The sequence below is a fragment of the Henckelia pumila genome, chromosome 3, assembly GCF_033568475.1.
Source record: "Henckelia pumila isolate YLH828 chromosome 3, ASM3356847v2, whole genome shotgun sequence".
NCBI lineage: Eukaryota > Viridiplantae > Streptophyta > Magnoliopsida > Lamiales > Gesneriaceae > Henckelia > Henckelia pumila.
In genome coordinates this window covers 20,892,931-20,911,537 of record NC_133122.1, presented here as the reverse complement: position 1 = coordinate 20,911,537, position 18,607 = coordinate 20,892,931, and the positions used below count along the sequence as shown (strand labels likewise).

Below are 18,607 nucleotides of genomic sequence, written 5' to 3'. Positions count from 1 at the left end.
GAACAAAAGAAATTAAATATAAACAAATTAAATACGCCAAATACATGCAGATGACAACTTCATCGCAAGAAACTCAATATAAAAGAAGATGAAGACAAACAAACAAAACGAATATTGAACATTGATTGAATTACACAAAAAATGGCTAAGTCAGGTATGATAAATTGATAAGCTTGATTCTTGACCGTTCACACGTGTTAAACCGAGTATTAAGTCTCTTGAAAGATGATCTTTTTGTGAATACACATATATAATAAGTAAGTCGAATCCATATATATATATATATATTAATTTTTTATGAATGAAAAACTTAACCAACAGAACTAACACATACAACGGTCTCAATCGAGTTGACACAGATCAACTCGAATCATTGACATGAAAAATAACACAGTTAATTTCATTGATCGAAATTGATCTGTATAACAATTTCTTAATCTTATGTTTTAAAAAAAAGGAAGTTTGACAATGTCATTAGTTTCTCAAAAACACGTTACCCTCCTTTTAGATTTCCTAACATTTTGTCTTTTTTGAAAACAAGATATTAGCTTTTTTTTTCAAAATATTTTTTTAAAAAGCAAAAATAAAAAAAATATTATGAAATTATAAATAGTTCAAAGAAAACGATAATGCTGACCGTCAATTACATTCTGTGGAAGCTAACTCCTGTTTCCTCACTGCTCGCTTTGATTCTATTCTCTTGTTCTATCGCCCAAACCACACACATCACTGTAAAATTTATCTTCCGAGTTCTGTATTCTGATTTATTTTATTTTTTGTGCAAGTTTCTTATATGGAAATACAAAGACGTGTAAATCTGTAAGCATTATCCATGACTCACTGCAGGTTGTGACTTGTGAGGAAGTATCACACGAGAGATGCTTTTTATGGGGAAAACATGGATTCATCACGGGCCTCTTGTTTGAGCTTGAATTCACTAATCATTCAGACAAACTGCGGATAACGCTTGATTTGTGATATAATTCTTCCTCATCCAGTAAGCCAAACTGGCCCTTAGTAACGAAAAACAGGACAATGGCTCCAATTGCAGCTTCAGTGGCTCAATTTCCCTCATGTTTTGGTTCTTCCTTCTCTTCAAGTAAGCTATTTCCCCATCCTCTTTCCCTTTATATTATTGGCTAGATATAATTTCTGTAGAAGGATTTTTTAGGGTGACTGTATCCGTTCTGATAAGCCTGGATGGTGGTTCTGTTTGAGATTATGCAAACAAACTATTTGGCTATGAGGGTCTTCATAAACTTGCTTTAGCTCAATCCTTGGGTTTTGATTGCCCGAAATGTAAAATAAAGATCGAATTTTTTGAGCTTTTAGAGTGTTTCCATGGACCGCTAGTTTTAGAATTTATATCATATGTGCGGCAATTAGTCGTGGAAAGTGGAAAATTCATTGAAATTGTGAAAATTGTAAAACTTTGGCACCACTACTTAGTCCTTTTAACTTTGTCCCTTGAGTTGAAAAGTATGTATTTTGCAAAAGACAATTGTATGCTATTAGGCAACGATTTCCTTTAGGTTGATTTTGGATTTAAATTTTACGCATCCGAAGTGAAATCATTAGTGCTTCTTTTGAATGAACGTGTTTTGCTTGGTTGATTTTGGATTTAAATTTTACGCATCCGAAGTGAAATCATTAGTGCTTCTTTTGAATGAACGTGTTTTGCTTTTCGACCATTGGCTTGAGAAAATAAGTTAACATTACATGGGAGACAGATTCAAAAAAATGCCAAAGAATCAGGCAAATGACGATTTAGATAATGTTTTGTTTTAAGATATGTCTGCTTCTTATTTATTTAATTTTTTTTATCCCCAGAAGGCTGGGAAAATGGATCTCTATCCCACCCGTGTTTGTGGCACTTGGGCTTTATGAGATTTAGCACTAGTAGTATTCTAAATTCAGCAAGGGTCCTAATGGTCTTTAACATGCATATTCTTCAACTTGGGGACTTTATTGTAAGTTTGGAGGATTAAATTTTGTGCTCATCACGCCTTTGCTACCATCAAATTTTACAACCAAATAGAATTTAAAATTTAAAGAGTGGTAGCAGCGTATGAAGCACAAAAGGGGCCACACGGTTTGTATATGTTTAAATGATAGACAAGGAGAGCAAGAGGTGTGATGTGATATAAATGTGCGAAATAATAATATAAATATATAATATACATTGAGGAAATTATAGCCAATAAACTCAATGTATGTTTTGTTTTTCTGACATCGACATGGTATTTTCCATTATCTTTTGTTTCAGTTCAAGGTAAGTCCTATCACAATGCAAGCCATGTTGGTGTACCAAATTTGCCTTTACCCGGAAGCCTAAGTGGAATGGTAAAGAAATCTCCGAGAGTGCATTCATTATTTGGTGGAAAGAAGAATAATGATGATAACAGTGACATTAGTTCTTCCAAGGTACTCGTAGAAAATACGTGTTTAGATAAATAAGTGCTTGCTTGGTTTTGTTTTCAGAATTTAATGGGAAGAGTTTGAGAGAATAGTCTGGGGAAATGTTTTGAGCAAATAAATTGTGTGTGGTTTGTTTTAATGAAATAATAGTATTAATGTATGTGTCAAATCACGTTTGAAATTATTTAAAAATTTAAGAATATTATATTTTGCATTAGAATATAATATAATAATAGGAAATATTTTGAATGGTGAAAAATTTAGTTAAAGACAACGATTATGGAATGAAACCTGAAAAGAGGGTAAGTGTGCTTTCGAAAAAAAAAAAGAAAAGTTTAAAAATAGTGTTTGTTTTTGTTTTGGGGGGATAAAAAGTGTTTCTTGAAAACCAAAATCAAGCAAGGTCTAATTGTCTAAAGTCTTTGCACAATGACTTGTTATATTATATTTAGTTGAGACCATCCATGAAAATCACACCTGTTGTTGCAAATGAAGGGAAAAATCGGTAAGGACATGTCTTCGGAGGAATTAATTGGGATATTGAAGTCAACTCAAGACTTGGATCAGGCTTTTTTTGTTTTTAAAACTGTTGCAGAACTTCCTTATGTTATACACACTACAGAAACATGCAACTATATGCTCGAGCATTTCAGGGTGCATGGAAGGATAATGGATATGGCTGTTGTGTTTGATATGATGCAAAAGCAAATTATTTACAGGAACTCAGATACTTACTTGATCATATTTAAGGGTGTAAGCGTAAGAGGAGGCATCAGGCAGGCACCGTTTGGGCTTGAAAGAATGAGAAAAGCAGGGTTCAAAATGAATGCATATTCTTACAATGGATTGATACATTTGCTTCTTCAAGAAGGGTTTTGTAGGGAGGCGTTAATAATATATAGAAGAATGATATCAGAAGAATTAAAGCCAAGTCTTAAGACATATTCTGCACTAATGGTAGCCAGTGGTAAGAGAAGGGATACTGAAACAGTCATGGAATTACTAGAAGAGATGGAGAATTTGGGATTGAGGCCAAATGTCTATACTTTTACCATCTGCATTCGAGTTCTTGGACGAGCTGGAAAAATTGATGAGGCTTATCATATATTAAAGAGAATGGATGATGAGGGATGTGCACCTGATGTGGTCACTTATACGGTTCTCATTGATGCACTTTGTAATGTAGGCAAACTTGACATTGCCAGAGAAGTGTTTAAGAAGATGAAATGCGGCAGCCATAAGCCAGACCGAGTGACTTATATCACTATGTTGGACAAGCTCGGTGACTCTGGAGATTTGGATGCAGTTAGAGAGATTTGGGCCCTGATGGAGGATGACGGTTATAAAGCAGATGTAGTTACTTTTACTGTACTCATTGATGCGTTGTGCAAAGTTGGGAAAGCCAGTGAAGCATTTGCAGTAGTAGACGAAATGAAAGAAAGAGGGATATTACCAAATCTTCATACTTACAACACGTTGGTTGGTGGGCTTTTGAGATTAAACAGATTAGATGAAGCATTACAACTATGTGAAAATATGGAATTGTCTGGCATTAAACTAACTGCATATACATACATCCTGTTCATTGACTACTATGGTAAGCTAGGAGAAGCTGATAATGCTATTGAAACTTTTGAGAAAATGAAAGCTCGTGGCATTGCGCCCAGTGTTGTTGCCTGCAATGCATCTCTTTACAGCCTAGCCGAAGTTGGTAAGCTAAGAGAGGCAAGAATGATATTTGATGGAATCAAACATAGTGGACTTGTGCCAGATTCAATCTCCTATAATATGATGATGAAATGTTATAGCAATTCCGGGAAAATTGATGAAGCTATTCGACTACTTTCTGAGATGATAGACAGTGGTTGTCAGCCTGATGTTATTATTATCAACTCTTTGATAGATGCACTTTACAAGGCTGATCGGTCTAGTGAGGCGTGGGAGATGTTTTGCAAAATGAAGGACTTGAAGCTTGTTCCAACGGTTGTGACATACAACACACTGTTGGCTGGATTTGGGAAGGAGGGCAAAGTTCAAGAAAGCTTCAAATTATTTAAGAGCATGATGGACTGTGGGTGTCCTCCAAATACGATAACTTTCAACACTTTTTTGGACTGTCTCTGTAAGAATTATGAGGTTGATTTGGCTCTGAAGAAGCTTTATGAAATGGCAGAAATGGGTTGCCTCCCGGACCTTTTTACTTACAACACGATCATCTATGGGTTAGCAAAAGATAACAGGATTACTGAAGCTTTTTGGTTTTACCATCAGATGAGGAAAACAATGCATCCTGATTATGTGACTCTGTATACTCTCCTCCCAGGTGTTGTAAAAGCTGGTATGGTAGAGAATGCTTTCAAAGTTGCCGAGGATTTTTTTTATCGTAGTAGGAATAATTTGTCTAACAGTTTCTTTTGGGAAAATCTGATGGATGGCATTTTGAACGAAGCCAAGTTAGATCATGCTATTTCTTTCACCGAAAGATTAGTCTCTGCAGGCCTTTGCAAAAATGGCTCAATAATGGTTCCTGTTTTCAGAGTTTTGTCCAAGAAAAAGAAATCTCTTGATGCTCATAGGTTATTCGAGAAATTTAAGAAATCTTTTGGGATTCAACCAACTGTGAAAGCATATTATCATTTGATCGATGGGCTTCTTGATATCCATCTGACTCAACTGGCATGGGATGTTTATGAAGAGATGAAGAACTCTGGCTGTATCGCTGATGTCTCCACCTACAATTTGTTACTCGATTATCTTGGGAAGTCTGGGAAGGTGGATGCACTTTTTGATTTATACCATGAGATGCTTCACAGAGGAACTGAACCCAATACCATAACTTATAACATACTGATTTCTGGTCTAGTAAAGTCCAGCAGCTTAGAGAAAGCTATAGATCTATACTATGAACTTGTAAGCGGAGGCTTTTCTCCTACTCCTTGTACATATGGTCCTCTTATAGATGGATTTTTGAAACTCAAGAGACTAGACGAGGCAAAGAATTTGTTCGAAGAGATGATTGAATATGGATGCAAACCTAATTGTGCTATCTACAATATCCTTATTAATGGATTTGGAAAAATGGGTGACATTGAATCTGCTCGTGCTTTTTTTTATCGAATGATTAGGGAAGGGATTAGACCAGATTTGAAGTCCTACACCATTCTTGTCAACTGCTTTTGCTTGCTTGGAAGAGTCAATGAAGCCATGTACTACTTTGAGGAAATAAAGTTAGCTGGCCTGGATCCAGATTTGTTTTGTTACAATCTTATGATCAATGGCCTTGGAAAATCAGGGAAAAACGAGGAAGCTATGTCTCTTCTTCGTGAGATGAGAAACCGGGGGATGACCCCGAATCTTTATACCTTCAACTCCTTAATAATTAATCTTGGAATTGCCGGAATGATAGAGGAAGCAAGAAATATGTACAAAGAACTCCAAGTTACTGGTCTTAAACCTGACGTGTTTACGTACAATGCTCTAATACGAGCATACAGCAAGTCAGGTCACCCTGATCGTGCATATGAAATGTACGAGGAGATGGTGATTGGGGGATGTAGTCCAAATCCCGGGACATTTGCGCAGCTTCCAAATCATAGTTAAATTCTTAACTCAAGTTTTAGTTATGATTGATACCAGATAGATACAGGTCTCATTTCCTATTTTAATGTCCTCTCTTTGCATTTTTTTTATTTTGTATTTCTTTCAGTAAAAAATTTATGAGTAATCTCTTTCATCCAAACTTTGTTTTCAGTGAGAAAGGGCCTGGATTCAACCGGGTTTGGAGTAGGAACATACATCTGATGCATACAAAATGGCTAAAAAGTGAAGAGTTTTGCTGTGAATAAGTCACTTGTAACATTGCATGCAGTCAAGCCTGACGATGGTGTCCTGACAGAGATTAAGCGCCTTCATTAAATAACTGTTTTTGTACATGTATAGATTCTTTACTGTCAAAAATATTCTTGATATCTCATTATTGCAAACAAAAGAAGATGTCTTATAGTGCCTTCAACCACAAAAACAGACCCTCATGCCACTTGCAATATCTCAGGGGTTTTATTTTGCTTTATCACATTCAAAGACTAAATAATAGATGATAATAAAAGGGTTGTCTTTTGAATTCTTTTCAAGAATGGGGATTTTTTTCATCTCTTTAGTTGGAGTCTCGTGATATTTCTTATCCTGTTTTTTTGGTGGTTTTGATGCGTGGAGGAAGATGATGAATAAAGATTCTGTTCGTTTTGACCAATCCCAATGATGATGCGAAGGTCAAACTGAAGTACCATGCACTTGGAGGAGATTCCTGTAACGGCATAAGGTTGGGTGTTTATCATTTCGTTTTTCTTGATTGATGCAGTGAGAAAAATTTTTGTTACGTAAATTAGTTACTTTTTGGGTTGTTCTTTCATGTAATTTTCTATGGAAATTAACTGGGTTGAATAACTTGAATCCTTTTGAATACTTGGTTCTATGGAATAGTTTACTATTGGGATTAGTTGTTTCGAACTCCATAAAAGTGGAAATCTTGATTGAACCTACGTACTCTTGGGCTATGTGGTTTTCTGAATTTGATCTATGTTCTTCGACAATTTTCAAATATATTTTTATTACGCTTTTTGATAACTCAGTTTAATACTATGAGCTGGCAAGATTGTGATACCTGACTTGGCTGTTTTTGGGTGATTCATTCAATATTCAGTATTCCATTTGTTTATCTGCATCTAATTTTATGTGGAGTTTCTTGGGATGAAGAAGTCATGCGCATGTATTTGGCATTTTTTGTTTATATTTCTTATATGTAGGTTTAATGTTGACCATTCAATTTGCTAGTTCCTGTTATACAGCTCTAATAGAAATTTTGTGCTCTATAAAAAATAGGCTGGATTCTTTACATGTGCAATTTGCAGATGACAGTAAAACAGGCTCAGATGGTCGTCGTCCAAGTTGAGGCGGTAAAAATGCGAAAGTAACTTGCTGCACATGTAACCATGGTTTACCGTTTATGTTCCGCACAGCTTGTTTCTTGGATTTTCAGTTTTGTGTTTCGATGTATTGTATATATGAATATTCTCGTCCTATCTTTCAGAGCTGAATGTGATTGTTACTGCGAAGACTAACCAATGAACGTTCTTGCTCAGTTTGTTTCATGAAATCTTTTACGGGCAAAACGCTTTCTGGGAACCAACAACCAGTGCGCATTGAGATATAACCGAGCTGCCATGGAATGGGAAGCTGGCGTAAGTTTTCAAGTAATATTTACTGGCTTAACGGGAAAGGGCTCCGATAACCGCTGCCTGTTGTTTATGTTGTAAATGGCGACAAATTCAGGACTTTTGCGTTGTCAGCTACTTGAAATGTGGTTTGAATCGTTTTGGTTAATTGGATACGGTTTTTAGTTGAAATATCTAGATATTACAACAGAAACTAACAAAGTTGTCTTTTCACGTTTGTTGTTGCAGTTTTAGTTTCTTGTTTTTAGAATTTGTCAACGCAATTCGCAATACTAAAGCTTTTAATGGGGAAAACTGTCGTATTAGTTTAATAAGTTTGACTTGTTTTGAATTTTAGTGATGTAATTTGTTATAGTTTGTTTTAATTTGATGGCTTGGATATATTGTTCCATACTTCCATTTGTATATATATACGTTAAAAACATTTTTTGTGTTCTATAAGTTAAATTGTTAAAGTATGTGTTTATCCGTTTAGGTGAGATTTTTGTAGATGTTTTTTAGAATCATTTTTTAAAAAATGTTTTTCAAGTATACATTTTTAAAGAACAATTGAGATAAGATTACGATGAAAATCAAAATAATTTTATTTTTGAATTGTTAAAATGCTTTTATAAAAAGTTGTTTAAATACATATTTATTTTTAAAACAATTTTTAAAATATTTTAATTTTTTTTAAAAAAGTATTTTTACATATATAAAATTTTTTATAAGTACTTGTCCAAATAAATCATATATTTTTTGTTATGTTTTTGCTCTAACCAGTAACCACTAAAATCACCGAATATTTACTTATTTTGTATTGATCTTCTGGTTCATCGTGTGACGAGAATTATTTTATATTACACACAATAAATTTATCTACACCAAAATAAAGCGAAACAATAATTTTTTTGCTCATATTTTTTTTAGCAAGCAAGTCAAAACTCAAAACTTCATTAATTCAAATAAGAGTCGCTACAATCACGAAGTAAAAAATCAAAATAAAAGTTGGAGCATCATAAAAAAAAAATATGGACTAACATATGAATTGGTCACTTTAGCAAATGTACGTGCAACTACATTCGCTTGTCGTTTAACAAATCAAAATTTGTAGTCGATTTCTGTTGAGAGTAAGGAGCAACAATCTATAATTATTGTTTCAAATTCGCCGCAGCCCATCGGATTTAAATAGATAGCGTCAACCACTAATTTAGAATCTGTTTCGAAGATGACAGGTTGCAAATCCATTGAGATAGCCAAGTGACAGCTAGCAACGCCTTCGCCTCAGCCCTCAGCTCACATTTAGAAATAATTAATAATGTGTGTTTGTTTTGTTTTATTTTTCCTTTTGTCTTTGTTTAAAGGATTTTAGTGAGTAATATATGCATTATTCTAAATTAAGTTGTCATTTTTCATTTTTAACGCGGATAACTTTTCTGGTTACTTTTATACCTTTCATTAGTCTTAATTCTAATAATCAACACGTATAGTTTCTAAAACATTCTTTAATCAGGAAAAAAAATGTTGGATCACAAATAGTAGGAACCCAATTATTAAAGTTTTTTGAAAGGTACTTTTTGTAATTTTATTAATCAGTAGAAAAAATTCTTAATTACAAGATTTACCAATTAAAAAAAAAAAATTTCCCCGACTCCCAAACAAATGAAAAGGGGGTTATAGATCGCGGTTCCTATATTTCTTATATTATTATTATTATTATGGGGTTATAACACCTTTAAGGATAAATATAATCTTTACTTTGAATAAAACAAAATCAATTAGAATTCATGGAAGCTCTTGTGATCAAATACAAACCCGAACTTAAAACGACCTAATCATAGTTCCATAGCTCCGAGTCCGAGAACTAAGGTAGTCGTTGGAACTCAAAATTTTATAATTTACAGTTCATAATCAATTTTTTAAGCATTTCGAAACATTACATAAACATTTATTATAGACAGGTACGTAATATTTCAAGATGATCTTTTACGTGTTCATTGTGGTCGTGATCAACATCATTAATTTTTAATATATATGTATATTAAGCTTTGATGCGTGTGGCATATATGTTTATAAGCTATGGTTTCATTCGACATATAATATTAATCAACAATATTTAAATTTCGAATTCAATATTTTATGCAACAAAAGTGAATATTTATTTGATTGTACGGTAAGATACTATATACTTGTACGCAAGGAAAACCATGCCCGAATCGGGTGTGACCCGACCCGTTTCACAATTCATAATACACGCGTAAGCGTTAGCGTTACATAAATGACGAGCAATCACACGAACAAGCAAAGGGAATAAATAAATTCACATTCACTCCCCAAAAACTGAATCAAATCTGCTTTCATCTTCTACACGCAACTACCTCTATATTTCTTCTGCACATTGGCGTGAATAATCCATTGTTATCGTTTACGTATTTGGGGAAAAGAATATGGTGAAAGACAGGAAAGTTGGGGTGGCGATGGATTTCTCCAAGAGTAGCAAAGCTGCACTGCAGTGGGCGATCGACAATTTAGCTGAAAAGGGCGACAATTTTTATTTGATCCATATCAAATCTAACTCTGCCCAAGAGTCGCGCGATCGATTGTGGTCTAAATCCGGTTCTCGTACGTTTTTTTTTTCTTCCTGTTCTCTCTTTTTTTTTTTTAGAAAAAGTTTTTTTTTTGCGGATTTAGAGTGTTTTTCATGTATGAAGCATGATGATCCCAGCACTTTTTTATTTTTTATCGTCTGATGATTGATAGATCGGGAGGTTACAGCGAAATCTGGATTGGAAGAGTGAAAAAACAAACAAACATTTTAGTCAGTTTATTTTTAGATTTATAAATATAAATTATATGAATTATGAATGTTCTGTATTTATTTTCTTCATTTGTTGCATGTCGAAATGTCGAACATTTTAAGCGTATTTTAAGATCTCGATTCTAATCAAATAGAATATGATACAGACATACTATGAGTTAAGTTTGACGATCGAATTAGCTAATAACATATATAATTTTGAATTATTATACGTTGTTTCGAAATGAAATTCAGCATAATCGTACAAATATAAATAATTCATAATATTTGTCAACGGAATAAATTTTATACATAACATGGAGCTCGATTGGCAAACATTGGAGTTCAAATAGTATCAACCTTGTCAAATATAGGAATTTGAACCAGAATTCCAAATATTAAAGTTTGAATATCGAATTTTTAGCTCTGATTCCACTGTCCGAGTTTCGCGAACCAACGATCATGAAGAAATACGATGTTCCTATCGATGTTGAAGTTCTCGACATGCTCGACACCGCAGCCAGGCAGAAAGAGGTTTAATTTTTCTTTTCTTTGTCAAATTTTATTTCACTCAAATGGAATTTCTAGCCATCTTTGACATCTTTGTTTGATTAAATCAACGTGTTAATGGATCCATATAATCACCGTTTCATTTGAATTTTGATTAGATAAACATTATTACAAAACTTTACTGGGGAGATGCGAGAGAGAAGCTTTGCGAAGCTATTGAAGATTTGAAGCTGGATTCTTTGGTCATGGGAAGCAGGGGACTCACCACCATCCAGAGGTAATTTATTTGCCTTTTTAATAGTTAAAATTGCAATTTTTACTAAATATTGTTCTCCTCAGTCAAATATGAGCAGACAAACTGTTATAAAGAATTTAAATTTATGTACGTTTATTTTTGTGAAAATATCAAAGTTGGAATCACATTAGATCACCACAGGAATTGATTTTGTTTTCTTTATGTTTTCAATGAAATATAGGATAATATTAGGAAGCGTGACTAATTACGTGATGGCAAATGCATTGTGCCCCGTTACAATCGTGAAGGATCCAGAATTCCACAGGAACTGAGTCAACCAATTATGTCTGAAAAACTAAGGTTATTTTCTTGTAATAAATATTTGGTATTTGAGGTATGAAAATATGTATCCTATAGTAGACAGTATTTGTAGCAATGTTAAAATTTGCATTCTCGTTGTTGGGATTCTATCTATTCGAACTTCATTTATTTTGATCTTATTACATGTTACGAATAATGATACAAGCACTTAGAGGCCTAGCTAGCTCATTTAGGAACAGAAAAAGTAGTCAAATAAAATTAAGAAACATCAAGGCACGAGATTTGTTTTATTCATACCTAAAATTTCAAATGCATACATTGACTCAACCAGTAGACAATAATGAACTTGGATCTTCTCATCTTCATTTAGCAGCATTGCCACCCAGAAACATTAACCTGTAAACCTCAATCATTCTCTCCCGATCAGGCAGATTTTCCTTAACGACACTATGATTGACGAACTCTTCGATCCATTTACATAAATTCGGTAACTTATCCTTCGTTATGAGCTCGAGACCCACCAATTCTGAGATGAGCCCATACCTATAGGCACTGAAATTGGCCGCAATATCAACAAACCCGATGGTGTCTCCCCCGAAAAAATCGCTTGCCCTTTAGTTCATTGTCCAGATATTTCAATTGTTCAATTGCTTCTTCCTTGGCTTTCTCTCGCTCCTCCCCTGCTGTGCTACATGCCTTCAGCATCGCAGGAAAGCACTGGCACAAGACAAGTCAAGCTTAATTTCATCATAAGTTTTAGGTACCCTTGTTATCGTTTAGTTTTATTTAGTATAATTGCAAATTATTAATGGTACAAAAATCATATGATTAATGGCATTGGCATTAACTATGCTCTAGGCTCTTATGTTCAACTGTCAACACATAAACTTTAACTCGTGACTAGATCAAAACAAGTTAACAGGACATAAAAGGATTGTGAGATTTTGTACCTTTTCATCAAAGAATTTTGCCCAGAAACGTGCGATGGCTTTGTCATAAGGGTCTCTAGGAAAAACGGATGGACCATTTTTCCAAGTTTCTTCAATATATTCAATGATCACCAATGACTCCGCGATGGCTTTACCATTGTGTACAAACACCAGAACTTTTTTGTGAACTGGATTGTATTGGAGAAGCAAAGCGGACTTGTTGCTTAGATCTTCTTCTATGTATTCATATTCTATTCCCTTCAATTTCAGCACCATTTCAACTCTCCAGGTCATTGAGCTTCCCCAAGCACCAAACAACTTCACTTCTCCCATTATAGTTTATCTTATACTTTTGTATGTAGTTTTTCCTTTTGCTATTATGTGTTTGTATGTATTATGTTCTGGTGGGAGGGGCTTTAGTTATAGAGGAAAATGGACTTGTTTGTCCAGAAAGCCTCTATAAAATATTACTACTTTGTTGTTTTTTGCACCAAAGCTGAGGTATAGCATGAACTCAGCGACGTGCGATAGGAGCCGGTTTCTTTGATTTCTTGCCTTCACTCGAACATTTAGGAAGACAAGATCAAAACGATATTAGATTTTGTGGAGAAGCCACAAAATTCTACAGCTGTGCTATTGCTAAATATTATGTATATTATGTTGATTTGGATTCTACGGTGGTTCAATTACATCATCATGTGTTGTGCATTTTTTAAACAAGATGATTAGCTGCATCTCAATCCATCTTACAACTTTTTCAAATTTATCTAACAATATGTGGGGTCTTCATCATCTTGTGTAAAAAGTAGATAGCACACAGTGTCGTGTTTTTAACACGACACTAGGTTTTAACATGGTAGAGGATCCAAACCCATATCTATACTTGTTCACTCTTTTAGGAAGATGCTCGTTATTTTAACTCGTCTTTGTATATAGAAGGTTATAAGTTATAACTAGTCAAATGTTCGATGGTTTGGTAAGATTTACGAAGTTTCTATATTTTTCATGATGATGGTCATATTTTGAATTGTCTTGTCTGTGTTTGTTTAATTTTATTCGATCCATAGAAGAATATACAGTAAAAGACCTCTCAACTTCTGCATGGAAATCAAATATAAAAATACATATGTTCATTTAAAATAACAAAAGACAAAACAAAATCAAATCATATGCTTAAAACACGATGGATATAAATGACAATATCATAATGGGAAAAAAAATTAGATGAAGTAATTATTTAACTATCTCATCAATAAAATGATTCAAAACTTTAATTATCAAATTAAAATTATTATAATCGATAACATGACCGGTGAAAAAACTTTCATAATCATCAATGTTAATAACAACTGCTTAGAATTTGCTGTGATTTTAATCTCCTAATATTTCCCTACCCTATTAGAATTGGCTACACTTTTTATGTATATGAAATTGTCTTTTGTGTTTATATTAACATATCGCTTTTCTCCAATAAAATCACTTACTAATTGACATATAAAACTGATATCGCATGCAAGAATCTTTACTAATAAATTATCTGATAATTTTACCATCTTTTAGCCCTTGTATCCTGATCCCCTCTTCGGACTTCGGGAATTAACTTTTCAAGACACGATACGTACCCAATAACAACAGCCGTGGGAAAACACCTTTTTATTCATTAATTTTTTCAACTTTTAGTTTTGATCTATTAATTTTCATAATTTGATTTTGGTATATTAATGTTTAATTATTAGCCATTTTGGTTTAATTACTAAATGATATTGATCAAATCAACAATTTTCGATACTACGTCAGCATTTTTCGATGTCATGTCAGTATTTTTTCTGAGATCATAAGTAATTTAACGAAAATAACTTAAAACTAAAAAAATAGTATATGGAAATCGAAATTTGAAAACTTAATGAATTAATACCAAGAAAACTTAATGGGGGCAAATGGTAACGAGGGAAAGTAAAAAAATGGTATATGGAAATCGAAATTTGAAAACTTAATGAATTAATATCAAGAAAACTTAATGGGGGCAAATGGTAACGAGGGACCAGGGTACAATAATTTCTTACTCGAGGACAATAATTTCTACACTTTATAAAAAAATATATAGAACCTCTTCATCAAACAAGTAGAATAGGAAACTATAAATCAAAACATGAAAATTACTCTAAGAATGCTCCTTGATTTTTTAAGAAAATAAAATTAAAAATATTCAACATTTTTTTTATTTTTACTTTTGATGCCCACGATGGATCGATTCCTTTGAAATCACCCTCTTTAATTTTTAAAATTCATAATTAGTACAGTTTGTGTGATAAAGAAAAATCATTCTATCTGAGAAAAGAGTATTCTTTTTAGTTCATCAAATATGTTTATATATAATCATCAAATAGGTCCCATTTCATAATGACCAATCCACCAAATTTGAAAACCCTCAATTTAAAGATAAGAAAGAAATGGGACACACCATGGATACAAAGGTTAATTTGTATAATTATGTGCACCAACAGATGAAATGGGATAAATATAAAATATTTGAATAGATTAATATTCGACTTAAAATATGAAGGATTTGTGACTCAAAATCTATTGGGTTTGGGTTTGGCCCAGAAAGCTTGTAATATACCAGTGTGCATGGACTATGGTATAACTTAATTTATACCACCTATGGCATGAACGTTTTGGAAAAATCACAATTTTGATTCTGTTACGTTTGATAACATTAAAAAAAAAAAAAAAATAATATACCAGTGTGCATGGACTATGGTATAACTTAATTTATACCACCTATGGCATGAACGTTTTGGAAAAATCACAATTTTGATTCTGTTACGTTTGATAACATTAAAAAAAAAAAAAAAAAAAAAAAGGTGTGTGTGTGTGTGTGTGTTCAATTTCTATGATCCAATAAAAGAGACTTGAAATTCTTGTAAGGTCCTAATAATGATAAGGTAAATGTTATATCACAAGAAGTCTAAAATCCAAAAGTGAGTTGAAGTTGGATATAGACTTGACAGAATTGTGGTCACGCATATCCATATTATTCTAATAAAAGTATTCGCATTTGATGTGACTAAGGAATAGAAAAGGTTTGTTGCATTATCATTAATGTCATAATACCACTTACATCAAGAAATTTCATAATCACAAGTTGATGATTGGCATGAGAAGCACAAAAAATTGTTGCACCTAAAATTTTACTTTCTTTTTAGGAAAAAAAAATCGGATAAACACACAATATTTTAAAAATATGATATCAATCTTCGAATAAAATTATAATATCACATATGTGGGTTTATATATGGTACACATTAAAATGAGAGGGTTCTATCAAATGTCTGAATCTAACCTAAGCCTAAAGTTTAATTTGAACCTGAAACCAAGCAAAGAGTGTTAGATGAGGCTAGGAGGATGTCCCAACTTAGTTCCTCCGACGCTCAAGTCAAAGACGTGAATGACTAAGAAAAAAAAGAGCTTGGACGTCCCTTGAAATGAAAGTAAATGAGTTGCTGTTAATTTTTTCAAGAACGCAGTTTCATATAGTTCATGTTAGATTGCTGAATACGAATAAACTGTAAAACCCTTGAGAAACAAAATTATTCATGTTAGATTGCTGAATACGAATAAAACTGCAAAACTCAGTTACTAATTATGGAATAAAAAAACAATGGGGTTTGAGTTACAACGAACAATGGGCAAACATTTATAAAGCACCATTGAAAACAAAACCATCTTAAATTATAATTCTTTAGACCAAGATAAGCTTTACTCTAACGATTGGCCTTGGCAACCCTTTCAATCTCATCTTTCTTCTTGATGGCGTAACTGCACAATACAAGAAAAATGAAATGAAAGAACAATAGCATGAAAGAACGATAAAAAGATGTAGCATGTGTAGAAGAGAAAGATAACAAAGAAATTTAAGATAATAAAAATCAAGCAATTTATAATCATTTGAATAATAAAATGCAAATAGTATCAAAATCGGGCCAGCAGTTACCTATTGGAAGACCCTTTGGCTGCATTAATAAGCTCATCAGCAAGACATTCCGCTATCGTCTTGATATTGCGGAATGCGCTCTCCCTAGCACCGGTAGTAAGAAGATATATTGCTTGGTTAACACGTCGCAGAGGTGAAATATCAACAGCTTGACGTCTCACAACACCAGCAGAACCAATCCTGGTTGCATCTTCCCTAGGTCCACTGATTCAAAAATATACAAGTAAGTATAAACTGCCCAGAATAAAATATTTTGAAATAGAAAGGGCTGGAGTAATTCTGCAACTAAAACTGATGCCCTTACAATATGTAAGACAGTATGCAAACATGATTAATTTACAATCAAGCCTCTTTATGACATGAAACTCAGAATAAAATATATGCCATGAAAAGAAGATTGCTAATCAAGAACTATTATGTATACATGTCATTCTTGGTGGAGACAATTTACGCCATGGCCATAAAGCTGTACATTAAAACTTCACAACTATGTCTTTTGTCAGCCAACAAATTTCTTACCTGTTGATCACAGCATCCACTATGACTTGGATTGGGTTTTGATCTGTCAGCAAGTGAATGATCTCCATGGTATGCTTGATGATTCGCACAGCCATCAGCTTCTTCCCATTGTTACGCCCGTGCATCATTAGGGAATTAGTCAACCTTTCAACAATTGGGCACTGGGCCTTTCTGAACCTCTTCGCTTGGTACCTCCCAGCAGTGTGAGGCATGTACACAGGGTGCTTTGAAGCAGTTGCAGTAATATAATCCTCAACAGATATATCATTGATCTAAACAGGAGTGGAAAATTCAAGGAATCAAAGACCAGAAGCACTTTCACAACAGAGTTTATTAAATCACAATGCGCAGGAGAAATGCCATTGCCCAGCCATAAAATGTTTTTACAATCAACAGATACTAGATGATTACTTAAGATTTGATTTAGTCACAAGATAAGACGTTGATATATCAACATTGCAATCACCCAATACAGTATCAGGCTCACAACAAAAAGCTTTTTTCCAATGAATTCCGTTTCTTTTTGTCAAAGTCAACATTTTTTTCTGTGTCCAACTGGCCTTCCTATAATTTTTATCCAATTGATTTTCCTTCGGAGGCCGAAGCTGTGGTCCAGAGACAGCAGTTCAAACACCAATAACTAATAATGGACATACGGATTCTCAAGCATGGATGTTCAACAGTGGAAAACATTTAAATGGTGTGTGTCATCGTTCCAATTTTCTTTACAACTCAAAAAAGTTTTTCTCCATTGATAAACATAAAAGAGATGCAACAACATCCTATAGGAATAAACAGCATAAATAACTCAAAATTGATATTATTGATCAAATCACGTACATTCGCATCGAAAATTCATGGTAAACCCATTCTAAAAAATCGTGGAAGGGAAAGTAACCTGAACTTCGTCGTAGGACCAACGGTTAAAGAGCATCACAGAGCTATGAACCTTATCATCAAGCTGATTAGTTGCCTCTATCGCAACCGCCATATTTGCCTCTTCGATTTGCCTGTGCTGTGCGATTTGCGGTGGTAGCAGCAGGTTATGAATAAAAAGGGAGGCAACGAAACCCTAGGACTGAGAATGGTCAAAAATACCCTTATCATTTCTGCTATTTACTTGAATGCCTCGGTTAAAATTATTAACTTAATGAATTATTCTGTTTTTCAACAAATATTAATTTAATTATTATTAAACCATGGCAGATCCTCACCGAACCCATTAATTGATTGAGTCTTATGAAAACCACTATGTTTCAATTTTTTCATAAATATTTTATTGTAAAAACTTAATTCATAAAAAAATATAAGAAAAAAGTATATTTTTGGTCATGTAATTTTATTATCTTGCGATTAGTTCTTTATGTTTTCACATTTTATTTTAGTTTTACATATTTAGATTTTTTTGCAAATCTAATCATTTTTCATCAGAATACAGGTGTGCCTGAAATCAGTTATTTCCACATCGTCGATATATTGTTGTTATATCAGCTTTGTATAGAAAAAAAGGCTAAAATTACAGCAAACAAAAAAATAATAGTAGACTAAAAAATAAATGTGAATGCATAAAAGACTAAATCATAGAGTGATAAGATTATAAGACCAAAAATGCATTTTTCCAAAAATTTAAATCATAAAAATAAAACTATCACATGAAATCACGGCCATGTTACA

The 18,607-nt window shown here is 33.4% G+C and overlaps 3 protein-coding genes and 1 pseudogene across 16 annotated transcripts; 2 read left to right on the top strand and 2 right to left on the bottom strand.

The window, feature by feature from the left end:
• Positions 1-642: 642 nt before the first annotated feature.
• Positions 643-7,862, top strand: LOC140886759 (uncharacterized). 14 transcript variants are annotated; one of them, XR_012151674.1, is made up of 7 exons: positions 643-731; positions 847-1,099; positions 2,267-2,424; positions 2,914-6,064; positions 6,170-6,351; positions 6,631-6,736; positions 7,557-7,862. XR_012151674.1 is itself a non-coding variant. In XM_073293564.1 (5 exons), the coding sequence occupies exons 2-4, from the start codon at positions 1,036-1,038 to the stop codon at positions 6,016-6,018; spliced, it is 3,321 nt and encodes a 1,106-aa protein (XP_073149665.1). In that variant the 5' UTR covers positions 643-731; positions 847-1,035; the 3' UTR covers positions 6,019-6,064; positions 6,170-7,862. The 14 variants fall into 14 exon arrangements, 3 of the variants coding, with proteins under 3 accessions (XP_073149665.1, XP_073149663.1, XP_073149664.1); XR_012151671.1 differs by having other exon boundaries at positions 7,326-7,862; XR_012151673.1 differs by adding an exon at positions 7,326-7,400 and having other exon boundaries at positions 6,170-6,736.
• A 2,064-nt stretch (positions 7,863-9,926) lies between these two features.
• LOC140892063 (universal stress protein PHOS32) lies at positions 9,927-11,675 on the top strand. Its single transcript, XM_073300813.1, has 4 exons — positions 9,927-10,250; positions 10,850-10,959; positions 11,094-11,212; positions 11,412-11,675. Exons 1-4 carry the CDS (start codon positions 10,076-10,078, stop codon positions 11,500-11,502), a joined length of 495 nt encoding a protein of 164 aa, XP_073156914.1. The 5' UTR covers positions 9,927-10,075; the 3' UTR covers positions 11,503-11,675.
• A 178-nt stretch (positions 11,676-11,853) lies between these two features.
• Positions 11,854-12,882, bottom strand: LOC140888223 (probable glutathione S-transferase; annotated as a pseudogene).
• A 3,174-nt stretch (positions 12,883-16,056) lies between these two features.
• On the bottom strand, positions 16,057-17,980 carry LOC140891728 (small ribosomal subunit protein uS7-like). Its single transcript, XM_073300349.1, has 4 exons — positions 17,832-17,980; positions 16,934-17,205; positions 16,415-16,618; positions 16,057-16,239 (listed from the first exon to the last, which is right to left on the bottom strand). The coding sequence occupies exons 1-4, from the start codon at positions 17,922-17,924 to the stop codon at positions 16,185-16,187; spliced, it is 624 nt and encodes a 207-aa protein (XP_073156450.1). The 5' UTR covers positions 17,925-17,980; the 3' UTR covers positions 16,057-16,184.
• Positions 17,981-18,607: the final 627 nt, after the last annotated feature.

Coding starts and splice junctions, on each gene's coding strand:
- LOC140886759 (XM_073293562.1), top strand. CDS start 1,036: ATGGCTCCAATTGCAGCTTCAGTGGCTCAATTTCCCTCATGTTTTGGT. Junction 1,100..2,266: donor TGGTTCTTCCTTCTCTTCAA/GTAAGCTATTTC, acceptor CTTTTGTTTCAG/TTCAAGGTAAGTCCTATCAC. Junction 2,425..2,913: donor GTGACATTAGTTCTTCCAAG/GTACTCGTAGAA, acceptor TTGCAAATGAAG/GGAAAAATCGGTAAGGACAT.
- LOC140891728 (XM_073300349.1), bottom strand. CDS start 17,924: ATGGCGGTTGCGATAGAGGCAACTAATCAGCTTGATGATAAGGTTCAT. Junction 17,206..17,831: donor GGTCCTACGACGAAGTTCAG/GTTACTTTCCCT, acceptor ACTCCTGTTTAG/ATCAATGATATATCTGTTGA. Junction 16,240..16,414: donor GCCAAAGGGTCTTCCAATAG/GTAACTGCTGGC, acceptor TGTATTGTGCAG/TTACGCCATCAAGAAGAAAG.
- LOC140892063 (XM_073300813.1), top strand. CDS start 10,076: ATGGTGAAAGACAGGAAAGTTGGGGTGGCGATGGATTTCTCCAAGAGT. Junction 10,251..10,849: donor GTGGTCTAAATCCGGTTCTC/GTACGTTTTTTT, acceptor TCGAATTTTTAG/CTCTGATTCCACTGTCCGAG. Junction 10,960..11,093: donor CCGCAGCCAGGCAGAAAGAG/GTTTAATTTTTC, acceptor AATTTTGATTAG/ATAAACATTATTACAAAACT.